The 21,538-nt window shown below is 36.5% G+C and overlaps 3 protein-coding genes across 5 annotated transcripts in view; 1 reads left to right on the top strand and 2 right to left on the bottom strand.

Annotated features, from left to right (window-relative positions):
• LOC110061558 (lisH domain-containing protein ARMC9-like) overlaps positions 1–2,645 on the bottom strand; it is a 43,378-nt gene extending 40,733 nt beyond the window's left edge. For 2 of the 3 annotated variants that reach the window (XM_020768390.2, XM_089282508.1), the window contains exon 1: positions 2,488–2,645. In XM_020768390.2, coding sequence (XP_020624049.1) covers positions 2,488–2,538 — 51 coding nt within the window. In that variant the 5' untranslated portion in view covers positions 2,539–2,645. The remainder of the gene's footprint in view (positions 1–2,487) is intronic. The other variant, XM_020768391.2, reaches the window with a different exon arrangement.
• An 8-nt stretch (positions 2,646–2,653) lies between these two features.
• On the top strand, positions 2,654–15,385 carry LOC110061556 (uncharacterized). The gene is made up of 8 exons (XM_020768388.2): positions 2,654–2,797; positions 4,489–4,523; positions 5,519–7,079; positions 7,754–7,895; positions 10,413–10,536; positions 11,837–12,145; positions 13,647–13,903; positions 14,485–15,385. Exons 1-8 carry the CDS (start codon positions 2,771–2,773, stop codon positions 14,577–14,579), a joined length of 2,550 nt encoding a protein of 849 aa, XP_020624047.2. The 5' UTR covers positions 2,654–2,770; the 3' UTR covers positions 14,580–15,385.
• Positions 15,314–21,508, bottom strand: LOC110061565 (large ribosomal subunit protein bL20m-like). Its single transcript, XM_020768399.2, has 5 exons — positions 21,386–21,508; positions 19,402–19,512; positions 19,242–19,319; positions 17,870–17,935; positions 15,314–17,434 (listed from the first exon to the last, which is right to left on the bottom strand). Exons 1-5 carry the CDS (start codon positions 21,446–21,448, stop codon positions 17,378–17,380), a joined length of 375 nt encoding a protein of 124 aa, XP_020624058.1. The 5' UTR covers positions 21,449–21,508; the 3' UTR covers positions 15,314–17,377.
• Positions 21,509–21,538: the final 30 nt, after the last annotated feature.

The following is a 21,538-nucleotide window of genomic DNA, read 5'->3' as shown; positions in this document are numbered from 1 at the left end:
TGCATATGTCGGTTGAATTTCATTCTTTGACAAGAGCCGAAATTTCTGGGAAAGCGTCACCAATGATAGATCACTAAGTGTTAAGAGATATCGGCATAATGAGTGTGGGAAGGTAGTTGGAAATTCTCCAAGCGATTCAGGAAGTAGTTCAACCTGCAGGTAAGCCTAGATCTCTGATAATATCGAGTAATGACTGTGAGGCTTGTTCAGTGTTTCAAAATATGCTATTTAACACGTGAATCCAACAGGAAATTCGTGAAGTTCATTGCATTTTCTTCAAATGCCAAAAAGTGACCATCTTTAATTTTGTATTACTTAAGTTTGGAATTCCCTTCTAGTATGAAACTATTGGATAAAGTATGGCAGACCTGTGACTATTTTACTTCAAGATGAGGCTAAACTCAGTATATTAAATATTTGTGCCTGCTGCACTAAAAGAAACCAAGAAGACCAGTGATGCACTGCTCAGCTAATTAGGTATCTCCATGTTCATGTCTTCTTTTAGGCCAGATTTTAATAAGCGGTCAAATATTTTTTTCTTTCTCAAATGATGTCAGAGAATAAAGAAACATGTGTTAAAACAGGAAGTTCAACTCACTGGAAAAAGAAAGTAAAGAAAATAGACCAAACGAAGTGGTCAGAGGCCAACAAGAACTTGTATCATATGAAGTAAGTGGAGAGATAATACTTGACAACGTAATAATACTTCTACTAATAATGTTTAAAAAATAATACTTAAATACATAATAATACCATCCTAATAAGATTTACTTTTACATACAGCAAAGCTAGAAAATGATTAAATTTTGAATGACATTTTTATAATAGGCTTGCTGTTGTACGAAGGGAGGCAGCAAAGATATGGCCAGGCAACAAGAAAGTTTACTTCAAGCAAAATCAGAGTAACCTTTTAAAATTGGAGGTTGTTCTATCAAGTTCTGTACATTTCTCTTAAAATGTCATTAATTTTTAAAAAAAATCAAATTGCTTTGCAGGTGGAGATACAGAAACTTTAGAATCAGGGGATGCAGAAACAGAGGTTCCTGAACACAACATTGATAAAATTTCAAATGAAGCTTCCAAAGTTGTTCTGTTAGTGGCATTTAATGTCAATTCATTTGATTACTTATCTGTAAATGGCAATCTAGCTCCTGTTGCCAAACATCTAAAAGTCAAAACTCGAGGTATGGGTAAATGTCAAATGGCTTGTCAAATAGCTAAGGAATTGTTAAGGCAACAATACATTGTCCCAAGGGACCCTGCACAGAAGTTAAATTACAACCATATTAAAAGATCTGAGATTGAGAGCAAAAGGGACTTCAGTTTTTTATTTCGTAAACCATTTTCAAATGGCAGCTCAAAAAGTGCATCCAGCCTCAGTAAAAGCCAGAAATCAGGCATCAGTGAGATGTTAAACAGATTAAGTTCAGACAACTCTAGTGTAAATAAACTCGATGATGAAGGCATTGCCAATTCCAATGTTGATGATGATGATGATGATGATGATGTTGCAAATATGAGTGACAGAGAAGAGTTGTTTGCATACTCTCAGAAGCCTTGAGCATGTTCTCAGACAAATAGCTTGTTAGCTTGTTACAATGTACTTTGAGTTTTTCTCTGGCCATCCTGACTGCCAAAAATGGAGGCTCTTCATCAAAGTTAAGGTTGCATAGCAAATGATTGTTAAATGATCTAGTAATTATAACATTGTAATTTTTCCACACAGAAAAAATAATAAAGTTATTTAAACTGGTGAGGCAAACATATTTTTGCTGAATTTCCCAATAAAATGTGCGGATTTAACATTGTTGGAAAATTCTACCTATATACCAAGATTGGTAACTTCAATTTAATATACCAGTAGTTTTCCTATGTGTTACAGCATTTTACAGTATTGGCAAATTAATTCAATATACCAAGATTGGCAAAACATACTAAAAACTCCACTTGTTTTCCAATAAATATTATCGTGTTCCAATAATGGAGAATTGATAAAATATACCGACATTGGAAAAGCACATTGAAAATTCCACTAATTTGCCAGTAAAACAAGAACATTTTCCAGTACTGGAATATTATTTCAATGTACCATGGTTGGTAACTCAAATCAACTTTTCCAATAGTTTTCCCAACTGTATATATATATTCCAAAGTTGGAAAAATATTTTTGATAAACCAACCCTGGCAAAACAAAATAAATTCTCCAACAGTATTCCAATGAGAATTATCATTTTCCAATGTTGGGAAGTTTATTTAAAATACCAACATTGGTTTTTATATCATTTCTCCAATGTTAGTATTCTAATTAAGCTACCAATTATATCCCAATAGAAAACCACTGATAATCCTGTCTTATTCCAAAATTGGTATTTCACTTTTTTCCTGTGACTGAGCGTAACCAAGGATGCAAAGATGTCCCAGATAAGTTACCAGCAGTAGGCTAATTTTAAATTTTGCAGGGATTGATTTTATTTTAATACAACATACCTCCTTAATAATGGCATTTAGATCGGCTTCAATGGTTATAACTGCATCCATTTTCCATCACAACTATCTTCCCCTAGTAGAGAAAGGCAACTCATATTTTGCAAACTTCCGCCATGTTTGATTACTCCAATGTCGAAGTGGCTCATGGGATTGGTGGTTCCCACTCTTCGCCGGCTCGTACGCAGTAACCTTCCTTTCTCGTTAGACTCGCGTTTGTGTTCGCACGTGGAGTTAAAGAGTGAGGGTTAATTTCATCTGGAATTTGGATTTATTCGGTCAAAAAATGGCGAAGCATGTCACTTCAAAAAAGGTAAGAAAGTTATTTTTTCATTCGTATCTATTTTTCAACGAGGGTTCGATAGATAAGCCTTAAAAAGTGCAATCCTCTGTTTACGATACGTTCGAGTAAAGAACTTTGGAATGAAGTGTTGATCCTTTACTTTGAGTTTATAGGATAATGCCATGGATGAAGTAAGTTGAAATATCTTTTGAAACTTAACTTCTCGAACTTTCAGCAAAGTATGAGTAAGGAGCAGGGAACTTTGTGTCGCTGAAATCTGTAAAACACGTTTTTTGTCTAAACCACGTGTCGAAAATTATTGTGCAATAACCCAGGGAAATGAGCATGCATCAAGAATATTTCAGGTCTCATTTCGGAAATTGAAAAAGAGAAGATTGATTGATGGTTTGAGACCTAAGTTTATATGGGTCACATGAGTCTATGAGTTACGAGTAAATGGGTCTTTCAAATGTAAGGCTAATTGTTATGTACACTGAAACAGGGAGACCTTTTTCGAGCATCGATCGGCTGTGGTAGTTGTCAAATACAAAGGCACCTGTATGTGAGAACATTGCTTCTCTTGTCAGATTCACTGTATCACTCCAATTTTTAAATGAACAGCCCAGCAAATTGGCACTGATCAACAACTGATAGTATCGCAAAATGCTGTACCTGACGCTGAATCCCTCTTTCTGCAATAAAATCAATACTGCAAGCTGGAAGGCTTCATTCTACACTTTTTCCACATCTAGAATTGCATGGGAGTGCCATCGCTTGCTGCGGTGGGTGGAGAATGTGATATGTGCTTAAACCAATGTGGTGCCAAGTTTAGACCTTGTAGCACAATTTAAAGACCGCAAGGGTAACTGTCAAGAATATCCATGAGGAAACTAGGGTACCTATTTTAGTAGTACCATTACCATGACTTGGGACGCATGAGGACATTCTTGGGGTCTGGCACTCTTCAATTTAGACATGCAGGCTAATAGTTTACTTTAGGACACAGCCTTTACATGTATTTAAAAAAATTGAGAATTGCATGTATTGTTCATTTCTGAACAGCACCCTTGAAATTGGAAAGGCACTTGAGAATTTGTGAGCCTCCAGGCAGAAGTGGCTTCATAATTGTTTGCAGTTTTTCAAAGTGAAAATGGCAGACACAAATGCAATTTCATGATTTTGCACCTTGAGAAAATGAAATCATCTCACAGAAATGAGGAACTTAAAAGTCATCGCTTTTAGTGCTCCTCATTGTACTGAAGCAGTGAAAATAATATGGCCTTTTGCAATATATTTAGAACTGTTCATACCCGCTGTGATTCAGAGAAGTACTAATAATAATTACTATGAACTATTACTATTATAAATACATGCCTGAATCACGTTTTCCAGATGAGCTGTGTTCAAACTTATAAGTAACCAATGGAACATTTGTACATGTGGCATATCCATGTTGTAAACCTCATGAGATTTGTCTTGATATGATGTCTTGTCAGGACATCGCTGAGGTGGTCTTGGCCTGTCAGTGTGTCTAAATACTGTCTGTTTTTCTTGGCACTTGCTTAGCATGTCTTGAAGGACTTCAAATGCAGAAGAATGTAGAGAACAATAGATACTTATTGGGAGGGGGTTAATTTGTTCACCTCATGGGACATGCTCTTGGTCTGGCCAGTTTGGGGGCTGTTAGTTCTGTCTCATCAGTTGTTATGTTATTTTCACAGGATTCCAGTTCAGCTGATGATAAAACCATTTCAAGGTACTGAGCAACTACTTTTAAGAAGAATAGCTATCCATATTTTGTAACTTTCTGGAAAAGATGTTTTTTCCTTACAAACCCATGCAAAATTTTGACCAAGATCTGTTGGCGAGATTTTGATATCTCAGTGAGATCTTGGTGAGATATCCAAATTCCAAGGCCAAAATCTCACTGAGAATGTTGGAGATTTCTCAGCAAATATCTCTCCACTAGATATCAAAATGTCAAGACAAAAACCCACTGAGAATTCCAGATATCATAACTTTGCAAAATTCAGGAAAGTTAACACAATGTCAATGTTGAGAGAATAGCCTCTACCAGACAAAAGAAACACGCTGAAATATGACTCCACTGTTAGTATCAAAAACAACCAGACAGATATTGACAGATAAGGTCATTAAATACTGTATGATTCAGAAAAGCTTATACATTATCAGGCAGGAAAATCATCATTACTGAAATTAGAAATACGGGAGAACAGTTACTAACCTTTATCCCCTGGTCGACATCCTTTACCTTGAGCAAACAAGTATAATTAACCTGATGTACTAAACTATCTGTCAGCTACGAAGAATCAAAGAAATTTGTTTAAGTCTTGGTGTACTTTTTTTTTATTTAGTTGGCAGATGACTTGCCTGGGCCCTTGCTCATCAGGCAAGTGAGAAAGAAAAGTTACTTGCCAACAGGAAAATCCACTTGTCCTGGACAAGTGGTCACTTTTTTGAAGCCTTGCGGTACTTCCTTTCTTTAAGGAAAGGGTAAAATTTTACAGGAAATGTTTGTTTCAGCGGAGGTTCAAAGGGTAGGGGGATGTGGTGAGCCATAAGAATGTCTGCAAAGAAGGCTATATACTCTTAGGCTTGTTCTCAAAGGTTCCCTGCTCTTGTGTGGGGCTCAAAACTTGAGTGAAATGGTCATATTAGGATTTCTGCGCAATCACAAGATTTTTGTTATTTGGTGGCTGGATGAATTAAATGTTATTTTGTTATCTCCAGAAAACAAGTTGCCGAGAAGAAAACTAAGAAGGAAAAAATAAAACAGAATGGAAAATCTAAGGTCAAGCCTGCACTTGCTCCAAAAAAATCCAAACCAGGTCCAAAGAAACCTAAAAAACAGTCAAGCTCTTCATCAAGTGAGTCTGACTCTGATGAAGAAGAGGAAAAACCTGTCAAGACACTAAAGGCAGATGTGCTTGAACTCAAGGGACTGAAAAACAAACAGGATGATTCCTCAAGTGAAGAAGAGTCCTCTTCAAGTGATGATGAGAAAAAAGGGAAGCAACAAAAATCAAAAGCCAAACCAACTGGGACAGTGAAAGCTGAGGCATCTTCCTCTGAATCAAGCTCTGATGAAAAAGAGAAGAAGCCTCAAAAGTCAGCACCCTCTAAATCCCCTGCAACAAAAACTCAGTCCAAAGAAGGATCTTCTGAATCTAGCTCAGACTCTTCCGATGGAGAAGACAAAAAACCAAAAACAACAGTGCCAGTGAAAACAAGTAAACAGAAAGAAGCAGGAAAAGCTAAAGAAGCAACTTCTGAATCCAGTTCAGATACTTCTGATGAAGAAGAAAAACAACTAAAAACAGCAAAGAAAATGGAAACAAGTAAAAAAAAAGAAGTTAAAAAAAAAGAAGCAGCTTCTGACTCTAGCTCAGATTCTTCAGATGAAGAAGGAAAACCAAAAACAAAGAAAATGGAAACAAGTAAAACAAAAGAAGTTAAAACTAAAGAAGCAGCTTCTGACTCTAGCTCGGATTCTTCAGATGAAGAAGAAGAAAAACCAAAAACAAAGAAAATGGAAAAGAGTAAGACAAAAGAAGTTAAAACTAAAGAAGCAGCCTCTGACTCTTGCTCAGATTCCTCAGATGAAGAAGAAGAAAAACCAAAAACAACAAACAAAACGGAAACAAGTAAAACAAAAGAAGTTAAAACTAAAGAAGCATCCTCTGACTCTAGCTCAGATTCTTCTGATGATGAAGAAGAAAAACCAAAAACAACAAAGAAATTGGAAACAAGTAAAACAAAAGAAGTTAAAACTAAAGAAGCGTCTTCTGACTCTAGCTCAGATTCTTCTGATGAAGAAGAAGAAAAACCAAAAACAACAAAGAAATCGGAAACAAGGAAAGCAAAAGAAGTTAAATCTAAAGAAGCGTCTTCTGACTCTAGCTCGGATTCTTCTGACGAAGAAGAAGAAAAACCAAAAACAACAAAGAAAACGGAAACAAGTAAAACAAAAGAAGTTAAAACTAAAGAAGCATCTTCTGACTCTAGCTCAGATTCTTCTGATGAAGAAGATGAACAACCCTCAAAAGGAAAAGCAAAAGAAACAAATGATGAGCCTGATTCTGGGTCAGATTCTAGCAGTGAAGATGAAGAAGAATCACCCAAGTTAAATGGGGAAAATGGAACAGCAAAGGATTCCAGTAGTGAAGAATCAAGTTCAGATGATGAAGAGGTAAAGGCCAACAAGAAGCTTGTTAAAGGAAGCAAGAAACGGAAGAACAGTTCATCAGATGAGGAGGCAATCACAACAGCTAAGAAATCCAAGAAAAATAAAGTATGTATACTTGGACTTGCTGTAGTTTCAATCAGTTTTTTTATTGTTACAGAAATATTTAAAATAAATTTATTAAATTGCACAAATAATCAAGAAAATGAACACACTTACAAAAGGTCAACGAGCTCCTGCACCGTCTGTGTAGCCAATCAGATGGCATGTTTACCCATCAGTCCTGAAGTCAGTGGTTTATGTTAAAAGGTAAAATTCAGTATCTGAATCCACATACACACATGACAGACAGACAGCATTATAAGAAAACAGCTTGTTGGACATAACATGTGGCAGGTTCTTATACAATATACCACATTTTGAGGCAAAAGAAAAAAGTGCAACATTCTGCTGTTGTTGACCTTAAAAATCAAATTAAATGGCAAAATGACTGGTTAAAACTGTTAGTACTAAACATGATTGATCATCGCAGTTATATGCACAACGTGAGCAGCTATGAAATTAAAGCATGATAATTTATTTTTTCAGGCTTTAATTTCACAGCTGCCTTAGTCTTGTGTATAACTGCCATGATCAATCATAGCTTCTTGTCTTTCTCCGCAGTTCAAATATATGATCTTTTGTATGTTCACTTAGAAAATAGAATTGGAAAAGAATCCCTATGCTTCTGTCTGCCCTTAAAAAAGAAGAAACAGTTTTAGTGGTTACTTTCTGTATTTTAGGAGTATTCGCAAGAAAGTGCAAATGGAGATGCTGGAAATGAAGAGGGGAAAGGTCAGAAGGCTGCAAAGAGAAAGGCAAATACAGAGAGTGAGGATTATGGAGGCAAGAAGTTGAAGCAAGATGACAATCCCAACGAAAATGGTAGGTTCTGAAAAGAGTTTGTGTGTACATTTACTAAACAGTACCATGGACAATTATTACACTTTGCTGCTGTGAAATCCCTCTGTGGTTAAAATTTAATAAATGTATTGAGATCTAACAACGACAACAACAACAACCATTTTATTTTGCATAATACAGAGAATACTATACAGCAAAAGAATACATTAAACTTAAATAAGCAAAAAAACTACTCAAAATAGTAAAAACTAAACGAGCTGAGTAGTTACAAGAATTATTATGCTTTAAATGGGTTGTAGGAAAAATAAAGAAAAGAAGAGGTAGAGAGAGAAAAAATATATAGATATAAATATACTATAATTAAAGATAGAGACTGTACGGACAGTCTGTACGGTCTCTATCTTTAATTATAGTATTCCGCTCTGCATGTATTTGCATCGAGCACTTCTACGATTGTGTGAAACCTTTTACATTTTTCTTTAGATATAAATATAAAAAGACATATAAGTAGTAACAGTACCAGTTATAGACAGAGCATTGTTTAATTAAGAGCGATAGTAACTTAAAGAAAAAAATACTAAGCTAGCATTAAGCATAAGAACTTAGAAATTGCTTAGTCAAGGTTTGTTTAAATAAACGCAGAGACAAACGTTTTATCTCTTCATCCAAATTGTTCCAGATAGAAGGACCAGAGAAATGTAGATTGAATTTACTGTTAATTGACAATATTTTCTTTAATTCCCTTGGTTTTCATAGTATTAGTGGTAATATAATTTAATTAACTTAGTGACCATTTACCCAACTATTTAATTATAAATGAAATTACTATGTTGCCTGACTCAAAAGATAAAATCTACAAACAAGATTTTTCCAACATAATGAAGAACTTGTTCTGAATGACTTTGCATCAATCCAGTGGCTAGATGTATTTGGTGAATCTCAGAATGTCAATCAGCTATTTGAGGTTTTCTTTTCTAAGTGCTCTGAAATTGTAAATAAACACTTTCCATTAAAAACACTCTCCCGTAGCGAGGTTAAATTCAACTCTTAACCTTGGATAACTAAGGTACTTACAAAGTCTATGAATTATAAGAATACTTAATGTAGACACTTCATTAGAACTAAATCTACTGCTAGTCACTACAAATATAAAATCTATAGAAACAAACTTACAGGTTTACTACGACTTAGCAAAAAGCTTTACTACCACAATTATGTTTTTAGCGAATCAGAGCAATGTCACAAATGTTTGGAAAGGTATAAGGCAACTTGTTACTCTTACGCCCAAAGAAATCTTCAACCCCAAAAGGATTGTGGAAGACAATCAAGAGATTACTGATACCAAAGCAATAGGAAGTGTATTTAATAATTATTTTGCAACTATTGGCTCGAGATTAGCAGCTCAAATTCCCATTTGTGGAGCTTATACACATAAAGTTTATCTTGATACTCCCAGTAGCTCAAGTTTCTTTCTTTTACCAGTTACTAATTTTGAAATCATAGAAAGATCTTGGCAGGAAATATTTTCCCAGTGCTCATTCTTGTGTCTTCACTACTTGTGCTTCAGGCCTGAAATGTTACCCTGCTTGCAGCTACATGTGTTTTCATGGTGGTTAAATAATTATTAACCACATTATTTTTATTGCATCCGAGAGTAACGAGAATGCATGCTAATTTTGAATGACTCCCTATGACTCATTTGAACAAGAAAATTTGAGATTTGTTGCTTGTAAGTGGTTCAGATTTACGCCTCCCCCAATGATTTTTTCAGCGGTGAATGACATCCTCAATGCATGTGCATGATGTAGCATGGAGGCTTTCTTCACAATTCCAGTTGTGGCTTTGATGTGGTCATTGGCAGCAGTTCAGGAATTCTTTTTCTCAAATCAGCCATAGCATTATTCAAGTGTCTTAAAGCTAACATTTATTTGTGTGTGATTCCTTGGTTGTGAACTCGTCACATTTGACAATAAACGACTGTTGAATCATGATTAATAAAACAAAACCTCCAAGCCACAGAAAACAACCATGGCTTGTTCAAACAGGATAATATTTCTTACACCCCACCAAGTTATGTAGCTTGGCGACAGCAAATAGCAATAATTAGGGTCATGAGACAAATTTATGGATTCTGCAAGCCAAACAAATAATTAGGTCATATCCCAAAGATCATTATAACTTATAATTAACTCTCTGGAAGCCAATGCCTCATGCACATCGAGGCACATTTAGCAATTATAACATTCTCCATCAGACTGCAGCCACACAACCTATTGAACTCACTCCCTAACCTACGATTACTCCATTCTAATTCTAATTGGGTAACTCACAAGAATGTGATGTTGAAGTGATTTTCAAAGGTCAAAGAGCTCCTGCACCGTCTGTGTAGCCAATCAGATGGCATGTTTACCCATCAGTCCTGAAGTCAGTGGTTTATGTTAAAGAATGTTATTCTACCTGCCTCAGAGAAGGTTTGACATGTTGATCTTACTCCATCCATGAAAAGTTTATTAATGTACTATAATAATTGTTTTTCAGTTTCTCTTTATGTCGGAAACTTGTCATATGGAACCACTGAAGAGAGCATTCAGGGTTTGTTTGAGGAAAATGGTTTAACTCCGACAAGTGTTAGACTAATAACAAAGAATGGAGAATCAAGAGGGTATGTACTGTAAAAAACGGTTTTGCTTTTGAAATCCTAATCAGCCACCTGGGAAAAAAAAACATTCTAGGTTTGACATCAAAAATCCAAATATACCATATTTTTTCGGTTATAAGACACACCATAAACTTTTAGGCATACATGTGTAAGGGTATCAAGTTTACAAACTGAAAATTTCTCCTAAAGCATTTCAAAGTCTTACCCACATTTTAAGCTCTTTAATAGAATAAACTTATTAAATGTCATGCCCACTAACTTTGACAGATGTTTGATCTATTTCTAGTATTTTGTTGACAGGTATTTCTTCATTTAACACAGGTTTATCATATAATTTTGAGTGCAGAATTAGTTGTTGCATTCTTGAAACATCCATAACTTACTAACCAGGCATTACATTAGACTATGAAAAACTAGTTTCCAGGATATTCACCAAAAGATGGATGGAAGGCGTGGAGGTTAAAAATTTGTCGCAGAACAAACGTGTGTGTTTTCATCACTGATTTAATAGGCCAAAAACTACTTCAAAGTAATTGATCATCTCTTCAGAATTTTTGAGGTTGGAAAGCAGCTGATTTATTACTACTATGGAACAATTTTTCTGTGTTATGTGGAAAAAATCTCTGATTATGCAATGATGTTTGACAGGTTTAATCATCAGTGAAATTTTGCAAAATTGCTTTTTTTGGCACAAACATACATGGTTAAAAGACGTACCTTGAGTTTGGATCAGATTTCGATCGAACAGGCGTACTGTCTTTTTCTGGAAAAAATCCATTGCCTTATAAACGAAAAAAATGCGGTGAGCAGTAGACTAACAGAAATCACTTTGTCTAGTAGTGCTGGACGTGCTGACTATATTTATTACCCATGGCATGAGATACATGAAAGTAAGGAACTTATGTTCACACTCAGTGCCCAAGCACAGTGCCGCAGCATGATTCCCGCTGGGCACTAATGTGAACACACCTTTTTCTCATGCCAGAATTCAGAGCCCAGGCACAAGGTCTCAACCTTGTACTCAGGCACTAAATGGTCCTAGGGTACGTGAAGTACCCAGTGTCTGAACACATCTCTCTGTGACCACAGCCTAAGACTTTTCAATACCAAATGTGCATGCTTAAAGTTTAATAATATTGTAGTTTTCTTTAACTTTTCATTAGCCCTCGCAGTTTTCAAGCTTTCTCCAATATTGCCTTGTCACTGGCTTCCATGTATCCTGACTAATCATTTCCTCCTAATGATCCTGTCTGAGAAGTGATGATGTGATATAATAATACATTTTATGTTCTGTAACCTAAAGGTTTGGCTATGTAGACTTTGGCAGTCCAGTGGAAGTTCAGCAGGGACTTGAACTTGATGGCTCAGAACTTGATGGCAGGACACTGCGAATAAACATGGCAGAGGCAAGACCCTCCCCAAGTAATAGAGGGCAGGGGAAATCACCACGTGGAGGTGGATCTGGCAGGGGTCGTGGTAAAAGTACTCCATCAAACACCTTGATCTGCATCGGCTTATCATACAACACTGATAATGACTTACTGAGTGAAGCTTTTCCAAACTGCACTGGTGCACGAGTCATAACAGACAGAGACACGGGCAACCCAAGGGGGTAAGTAACAATACAGGACATGCTGTTCCATTGTTGTTCTTTGTGACAGACTTACCAGTGTTAAGTGCACGGTTGGTGGATGTTTAAACTGCGAAGCAAATTATTATTCTCTGGATTGCAGATTTATTATGGGGAATATCTCTTATTTTCATTATTTCTTGTGTTTTTCCAACATCTCGGGACAGGTGCAAAGGAAACAAGTTTTCAGACTTTCCCTTTGGGCAAACTCTATGATGTACTAGCCTGAATATCATTCTCACTAGTCCTTAAAAGGTTAATCTCTGACAGTACTTCTGTAGTATAAATTTCTTCTAAAATTTTCCCGAAAACTTCACTTGCCCATTGGCCAAGTGATGGACACAATTCACTAGCCCGACAGGAAAATCCAGTTGCCCTGGGCTATCAGACACAACTTTCTTGGCACACTATGGGGAATTGTTTTAGATATCATGATCTGTTCTTTCTCAATCCTATGTCACATATTTTGGTCTTGAATTTACATGCCTTGTGTTTAAGTGTACATGACAGATATTTTTTTATTTGCTCGATGGAATCTTTAAGAGGTTGTAATATAATTTCACATCTTAATATTTTAAGACACTCAGGGTCTTAAAATAACTGAGGAGAATTTGCTGCCTTTGTTATTATATCTGCAAATGGTTAGACGTTCAAGTCTTCTCGGGTAAGGACTATAAATCATAGGCCCTGTCTCCTGCATCTTCAGTGTTACATGGTTAGCAGGGGACATTAAAGAACCCACACACTTATCAAAAAGAGTAGGGCACGTAGTTACTGGTGTTGTGGTCTGGCCTTATCTCACGGGTTGGTGCTTGACATAGGGTTAACCTCATTGCACCTATCCCCTTGGACAGAATTGCCTGAGAAATTGCTATGCTATAAAAATAGAAAAAAATGAATTTTAGTTTTTTCACTGCGTTTTAGCCATCTGAAAATAGGAAATTTCATTCCAGTTGGGTCCGAAACTGTGGGGGTTAGGACTTGGGACTAGTCAGGCTGTGACATCAAAACAAGAATGTACGTGAATTTATTATCAAAACCAAACAAATAGTGAAATACACTAGGAATTAAGCAATCAAATGTAATTCCAAGTTTAGGTCCAAATTGTAAACAATTTCAAGAGATATGTAGACTGTCATTCTTGTTTTGACATCACAACCTGCCTAGTCCCAGGTCCTAACCCCCACAGTTTCTGATCCAACTGGAAATGAAACTTCACATCATTTTTCAGATACTAATATTACTATTTACTACTATTACTATGCATGGAGTCAGTTGATTCTCATGAGTACTCTTTTTCAACTTTCATCTTTAGTTAAAAACTTACAGAGCTCAGTCACTAACTGCAAGTTTGTGCTATTTTGTCCTTCAAAGACCACAATGTATTTCAGTGTATGCTTAATTTACATGCACTTATTGTGTTTTCTTTTTTCTTTAGCATTCTGGAATTATAATTGCTGGTTTTTTCTTTTTTTTTTTTCAGTTTTGGATATGTTGAATTTGATAGTGTGGAGGATGCACAGTCTGCAATGGCTTCAATGGATGGAAAGGAGCTAGATGGTCGTTTTCTAAGACTCGATTTTGCTGAGCCACGGAATTCCACACCTGGCAGTGGAAGTGGTAGAGGTGGTGGTAGAGGAGGTGGCAGGGGAGGAGGTAGAGGTGGTTTTGGTGGTAGGGGAGGTGGCAGAGGTGGCTTTGGTGGCAGAGGAGGCTTTGGTGGAAGAGGCGGAAGACAAGGTAAGTTCATTTGTAGCCTGTAACATCTGCTTGTACTTTGCATGTCTGACATTATTATTACTTGTGTAATGTTATGGTTCAATGAGTAGTACCAGCTATACCATCTGAACACTGCAAGACTGTGAGGTATTTTTTCATTTTCCGGAATTAAAGGACCCAAGTCAGCCTTCGCTATTCTCTATGCCATCAAAATTATTGATAATGCATGGTGAAGTGAAATCTTATTGCTTTACTGTACATTGTAATCCTGAAAGCATGTTTAATTATCTTAAGTAGTTTCACAGTGATTTCCCTCATTTCAACATGATCTGAATAAAATATAATAGCCAAACTTTTGTGTGTACACCAAAACAAAGGTATGGCTGGTAAGGGCCCTTTTAAGCTGGAGCTCCTTGTACATCTTAAACTGTTTACAGGCTATGGTTGTAAGTGTTTATGATGAAGTGTGTATCAAATAATGCTGTAAAGCCTATTGACCATGAGTGACTACCTAGTGACAACAAAAGTTTCTTCCACTTGTGTTTTGTTCTAATCACTTTTAACACTGTTGATTCTAATAGTCTCTGTTATATTTTGTTCAGGGCGTGGTGGTGGCAGAGGAGGGACCCCAGCAAGTGCAGCACGCAAAGGAAATATCCAAGAGTACAAGGGAACTAAAATTTCATTTGATGACTAGTTAACTTCTAGTCATCAAAAGTAACTTTTTCGTTCTTCTTGAAAATTCTTAAATTATTATGAGCAAATCAATTCTTAAAGCAGTGATCTTAGAATCAACTTCAGTTTGTATATAGTTGAGAGTTTTTAATGTGTGTAGCTTGGCTTTTCTCTCGGACATTTTAGGAGACACCTGAATATAGTGGCTGCAGTAATGATACTGTCCTCATAAGATTGAAGTATAGTCTTCCTCAGACTAGTTAATAGTGCCTGCAACCACTGATCGTCAACTACATCCTTCTTTTAAATGTTTGCTTTGTTGCTTTAAAATGTTCAACATGAGATATTTGATTATGCATCTAGCAGCTGTAGTAAACAGATCTGAAATGAGCCAATATGGAATACAGTATAGAATAGGAATGTGTACTTTCAGATGACTGAAGTCTTTCTTACTGCTACTGTAAACCAAGACTTTTGTTATTTATTCTACAAATGTCATTGTTTTATACTGTTAATACCAGTAAAGCAATGATTGAAATGCCTTGATTATGTGAAGGTTACTAACTTGTTTGATGCAAATCATCAATTAAAGCAATGCACAAAATGACTGCCCAGCTAAAGATATCATTGAAATGTACAATGTATAGATGGTGTGTGAAAATTTGCAGCATTAAATTTGCTTGTATTATTTTATCTTGAACAAATATGTAACATATTTAGCAATGTGTGAAATCTTACAATCAGATTCTAAACAAATCAGAACATATATCCTTTTAATCTTTTGGCTTGGCTTCATCATGATCTTTACAAATAAACAATTTTTTGTCACTTCTGTGGTCTGTTTTCACTCATGACATTTATACTGTTAAGTAACAAAAATTTAATTTTAAAATAACTGCAAGTTTTTCCTAAAAAAACATCAGTTAATTAATGTGCATGTTGTCATTCTCCACTGCATAAATACGATTGTCCATCAGTCTAGTCAGGTTTCATTACATGTGAGATTTTGGTCAGAGGGTATTACCATATTAGAATTTTAAAGCTAGTCATTTATTTCTTGTAATGGCCAATTCCCTCTATGAGACAAGCCTGCAAGGAATCATGGTAGTTGTACTCATCATCTTGGACTGGAGGTTTTTTATTTTCATGAATACAACTACCATGATCCTCTGCTTGTACGTCTCACATAGGGAATTGGTCATTTTTCTACTAAGTATATATACGTACAGGTAAAAGGGTTGTTACCTATTGTTAACTTGTATACAAGTGAAAGGGGTGCAAACTAACTTGCTTGTGTAAACCTACGTCTGCCTGTCCTGTTGCTGGACTTCTGTTATCATGGCTAATTTAATTACAGTATTTTCAAAATGGTGTCCCCAAGACATCAACATGCTGTTGCTAAGGCAATACCAAATCTGATAACTTGTTCTGAACACAGCTTTAGCATGCCTTCCACAGTTCTCAGTGCTGATGCAAGCAGCTGTGTATGGCACAAGGAAGTAGTGTCGGTACAACAATAGCTAACAATCATTTTATTAGCTGTATGCCAGTGCTATGTGTACCTGTCTGTGAGCAAGCCATGATAACTATGAGAAAATCTATTCATGGTTTCCTTTTCTTTCCTATATGAGTATGGGGCTCTGCTTGGCAGCCCTTTGGGCCACCACAGCTCTGCTGGTATGCAGATTTAGCCAAGACTAAAAGCAGAGCTCCTGATTGCTACAATTAACCATAAAGGAAAATGAGGATTTGTTTTTCTTGAATCAGAAACTAAAAATCATCAAGTGTGAGCATGTAATTGTTCAGCATGTGGTTTCACTATTTTTTCCAGTTAAGTTTCAACAAACCATACCCAATAAGTGTACCCAAGATTGTAGTAAATACATGTGTAATATAATCAGGGACTTTCCAAGAGATGATTGTGCAAGGAATAAATTATGTCAGAAAGTCAACAATGAGCCAGGGGTTAATTTGCGCCATAATTTGAGCCTACGACCTAATCGAAAAACCAGTACCTGATCAGAGAAAAACCTTGGACTTAAAAGAAATGCATGACCTCAATGAGCTCTTAACCTGTGGTTCTGAATGAAATTTGGCTTTAAAATCTTGATACAAAAGGTGGCACAGTGAAACATACAAAACTAATTAGTTGAGTACAAATATTAAAGATTTCAATGCAAAATCATACAGAATATTGCCTGATTCTCAGTCAACAATAAGGCTAAAATAAGATGATATTTGCAAGACTGAGCAGGTTAATTCTTCTAGTACACAGCAAATTGTCAATGGGAAGAAACATTTGCCTGCCAAATTAACTGGTCATACAGCATTTTGCAAATTTTAAATCTTGACAAATATATAGGCCAGGTATCTACATAATTAAAAATAAGTATATAAGATGACACACAAAAGGAATTCATCATATTGCATGGACATGGTAACAGGTTATTGAAAAATAATGTGACATTTGCGTAGAAAGTTATTTCCATGAGTTGTAGGCATTACGTGTTGGTGTTAGGCTGCATCATTCTGTGATGTACATGATGAATATGACACTAAAATAACCACACAAGACAGCACCAAGTACGTCCAGTATACATGTCAAACATAACCTGTTCCATGTCATAAAGGAATTAATGGCCAGTTCAGAACAAACTGCCCAAGAGAAAATAATAAGTACAAAAATGTAACAATATTTTGTTTAACATGACTAAGATCAATACTAGAACATCAGTATTCATGATGTGACCTTCCTCACTACAGTAATAAGCAAAGCACTGTTTATATGATCTTTTGATTCCAAGGAGTATCAATGTATTACTAAAGAGCTGCCAATAAGCCATCTTTTAAGCGACGTTTTCCAAGTTCTGCCAGGGCCTGCAAGATACAAATTATTTACAAAAATAGTCAATAAGAGCACTGACATGGGGCATTTTGTGTGGATGTGAAGACTGAACATTTTCCAATCTTCCTCTCTTCCTGTGACTGCCTGCATCCCTCTTCATCCCTCCCATCTGTTCACCTCCTTTCTTTTGTCTCTCTTTGCTTGTTCTCCTTCCTTTGCTTCCCACCTTTCTCCCCAACCATCTCATTCATGCCTGTCTACCTACATGGATCTGTCTCCCTTCTACCTGCTCTCCCTGCCTTTCTGTCTCCCTTCCTTGCTCTCTCCATGCATTCCCACCTGCTTTCTTGCACCCTCCCACTCTTTCTTTTGCCTGTATCCCTACTTGCCCCTGTCTCCCCCCCCCCCCCCTCGTTCCTTGCTCCCTTCCTTAATTCCTTCCTCTCTGTACATAATTGCAGACAAACCTTGAATGATCTAGGTTCATGTATGGCCAGTTCAGACATCATTTTTCTGTTTAATTGGATGTTACACTGTTGAGGTAAGAGAAATAAATTTGTTTTAACTATAAATCCAAGCTGTCTATTTGAAGACTGAAGCTAGCCCATCTAAATCTATATTACTGCCACATGGGTGAACTCTTCATGTCTAAACTGTGTTGTCAATGGTTGGCAGGAAAGCTAGATAGATACCATAAATTGTTTGTACTTCATGATGCACTGCTACATTAGTCTGCTGTGACAACATCTCAGAGCTCTGGTCGAGTTTTCAATTTACATTTCAAGAAACATTCCTTTTAATATGCTCCTGATGAAAATGAAAGTACTTTGAAGCAAAGTTTTCTATATTACATTTTTAAAAAAGTACTTAATCAGCCACTCCCCACTGGGGCTTTTCAGGACCAATACTTGATGAAAATTCTACAAGTTTTGTTTTAAAGGGGCAGTATCACGAGAGGTCTTCTAAGGTTTTTGTGCAAACTATGCTAAAATTATAAAGGTGCACCCACTGATACCTTAAAACAACAAAAAAGAAAAAAAGGCAAAAACTCAATCGCTAAGAGATCAATGAGTTTTAGTGATTTTCCTCCAAGTAACATTGTCAAACTTGAAAACATCGGCCCGATATTTTCAAGGTTTAGACCACTTCTTTCCTACTCATCCGTTGCCATAACAGTTATAAACAACTTTTGTGACTAGTACCGTGCATTTTAGCAAAGTTAGGCAACTACTAGTGGATTTCCAATTAATACCAACACCTTCATTGGACTTTTAAGTAACACTAAATCTTGGTTAGACTGCCCCTTAAACCAGGTGCAGCATTAACTGATGAAGCACGAACTGACATTTTACAACGCAACGCTTTGTGACATAAGCGACAACTTCCCTTCTTGAAGAGTGCATTAAATGAACTTACTATACATAACTTTCACCCGACTATTGATTGGAAAAATAAAAATACTATTGAAACTGGGTCTCACTATTTTTGGGGAGGGGGAATGGTTGGGGGTGGACTTCCTACTTTCGGGGGGCTTACTACTTTCAGGGGGTTGCTACTTTTGGGATTCATTAATGGCCACAATTTTTTGATGTTACTTTCGGAGGGTCGCTACTTTCAAGGGGTTGTTACTTTCAGAGGTTTATGGTGCATATACATGCAGCGAAATCAGCTGTGTCTAAATGCCAGCACCCCAGTAAGTACTGTTGTATCTTTATCAGTCACCACAAAAGGAAAGCTTACAAAGTGTTTTAACCACATGCTGATTAGAAATCAGTTCCCTGACTCCTCTTTGTAAATGGATAGTTCCTATAAGTAGAAGCAAGAAATACAAGATCATACCTGAACCATTTTATGCATGAAGGTTGAGTAGTTGATATTGTGTTCTCTGGTAGCAATATTTATTCTGGTGATCCACAGCTAAAAAAAAAAGAAAGAGTGTAACATAAGTGACAACAGTCACGGGTACGAAAAGGCATACCAAAGCAGTGAATATACTCACTGTACGCATTTCTCTTTTCTTCAGCCTTCTGCTGATGTACTGATACTGCAGAGCTTTCTGGACTCTTCTTATTGCTATACTGTAGCAGTTCTTAGAACGACCACGAAAACCCTATGAAAAAGACAAAATGTAAGAACTATGCTGGGATAAGGGGTACAGTATGAAACATATACCTATAAGAGTGTATACCTGAAAGCTGATTTACATGTATACTCCCCCCCCCCCCCCCCCATTTATAAACCCTCCTTGGCCCTGCTAATAGGCCCATATACAAGTATACAAAACTACTATTCTAAAACAACCATCATAAACTGAGGGCTTGTAACAGTATATGTCAACTGTTCAAGGTGACAAAATTTGTTTGTAGTTACACGTAGCTGTCAATCAATATGATCTGTTCCAATGGCTTACACTGACGATTCTCCAATAGGAATGGCCAGATCAGATCTCAACACACTTTGCTTTCAAACTTGTGCTGTGATTGGTTGAGAACTCCTGAAAACTCTACAATGGCTTCAGATGGCCCCAGTTGAAGTTGTTGCACTTGCAACAATGCCATCTTGCTGGGTAAGCAAAGCGGTCAGAAATTACGGTGTTTATATGGGAATCAGATGGCAAATAACTTTTGTTGAAATATTGATTTTGCATAACTTATAAATCGCAACTTTACCATACTAGGTAGCTTATTGTATTCACCAAATTTGAAGGACGTAGCTGGGCTAAAAGACGCTCAATTAATTTTTAATTTCCCATACATTTGTCTATAATTTTTTTCCTGCGAACTGCGTCTACCCAGCCAAATGTACAGACCAATAAATGGAAAATTAGAAAACTTAACTGAGCTTCTTCTAGCAAAGCTACATCCTTCAAACTTGGTGAATATAATCTTCTACCTAGTATTTTAACGTTGCAATTCACAAATTGAGTAAAATTCAATTTTTAAAAAAGTTATTTGCCATTGGATTCCCATACAAACACTCCAGGCATAGTGAATCAATAAAAATCGATATTTGAAATCAATCGATATCAATCGCCGATTGTTATTGATTGATATCTGCAATTGATAACAATCAAACACATAGAAAAATTTTTTATCGATTGCTATCCATAAATGACAAAAATTGCTAACAATCAATAATTCCTGTCTTTACGAATTACCGAATATCGATTGTTATTGATTGAAAAAATGCAAATAATTGAAATCACTAGAACACTGACTGTATTGTTTATTTCGCTTCATCTAAATGCTATGATAACACTGGAGGGTTTTAAGCTGCTACTCTACTGACACAGACTAGCCTGAGCTTCTTCCGGTGTTGTAAACTAGCAACAAAAGATGTCAAGCCCAAAATGTTTTGTTAGTTGTTTCTGTTTTTGTTATTTTGTTGACGATTGTAAAAGATACACCGGCTATAAATATAAAATGACTCAATAACACCATTACAGAAAAAATTATCAATCATTTTATCTGTGTAACTTGTAAAAGGACTAAAATAATATTGTATTGATTGTTATTGATTGATAACGATTATCGGTTTATCGATTGACTACGCCTGGAAACACCGTAATTTCTGACCGCTTTGCCTATCCGTCAAGATGGCAAAGGTTGCCCATCCCGCCACGGAGTGCTGGAGCAGGTGCAGGTGCATGTGATCAAGTTAATATAGTGCAAAGTAATACTGTGCTGTGCTGTGCATGGTGCTCTTACAAAAAATTGTATTTAATTATGTACTCAGCAAATGAACCCATTGACTGCTGTGTGTTTTCCCAAAACCGCTACATTCTGACTGATTGCAGATTGCAACCAAACTGTCAAAAACATTGTCTGCAAAACATGGAATTAATTATTATATTTTCCATTCCCTTATACCCCTTCTTGCCGCCCTGATCAAACTCGAAAATATTCCACCGATCTCTGCCTTTGTGGTTTTTCGTACACAACAAACATTATAAACTCGCATCACCTATATATATTAAGGTTTACCTTTGCAAGGGCGAGTATTTTTTCTCTTTTCAGAGCTCGATTTGGCGGCCGTGCTCGAACCATGCTGGTGCTATTTCAGGCTCGAGTTTTAAGGACTTCATGTATATGGTCATGGCCTGTAGCCTGTGGTAGTAACTCTTTGGATATCCGCCC

Source organism: Orbicella faveolata, unplaced genomic scaffold (assembly GCF_042242905.1).
Source record: "Orbicella faveolata isolate gen_17 unplaced genomic scaffold, um_ofav_v1 contig_12, whole genome shotgun sequence".
Lineage (NCBI taxonomy): Eukaryota > Metazoa > Cnidaria > Anthozoa > Scleractinia > Merulinidae > Orbicella > Orbicella faveolata.
Note: the sequence above shows the minus strand (reverse complement) of the source record. Positions and strands in the feature narration are given on the sequence as shown.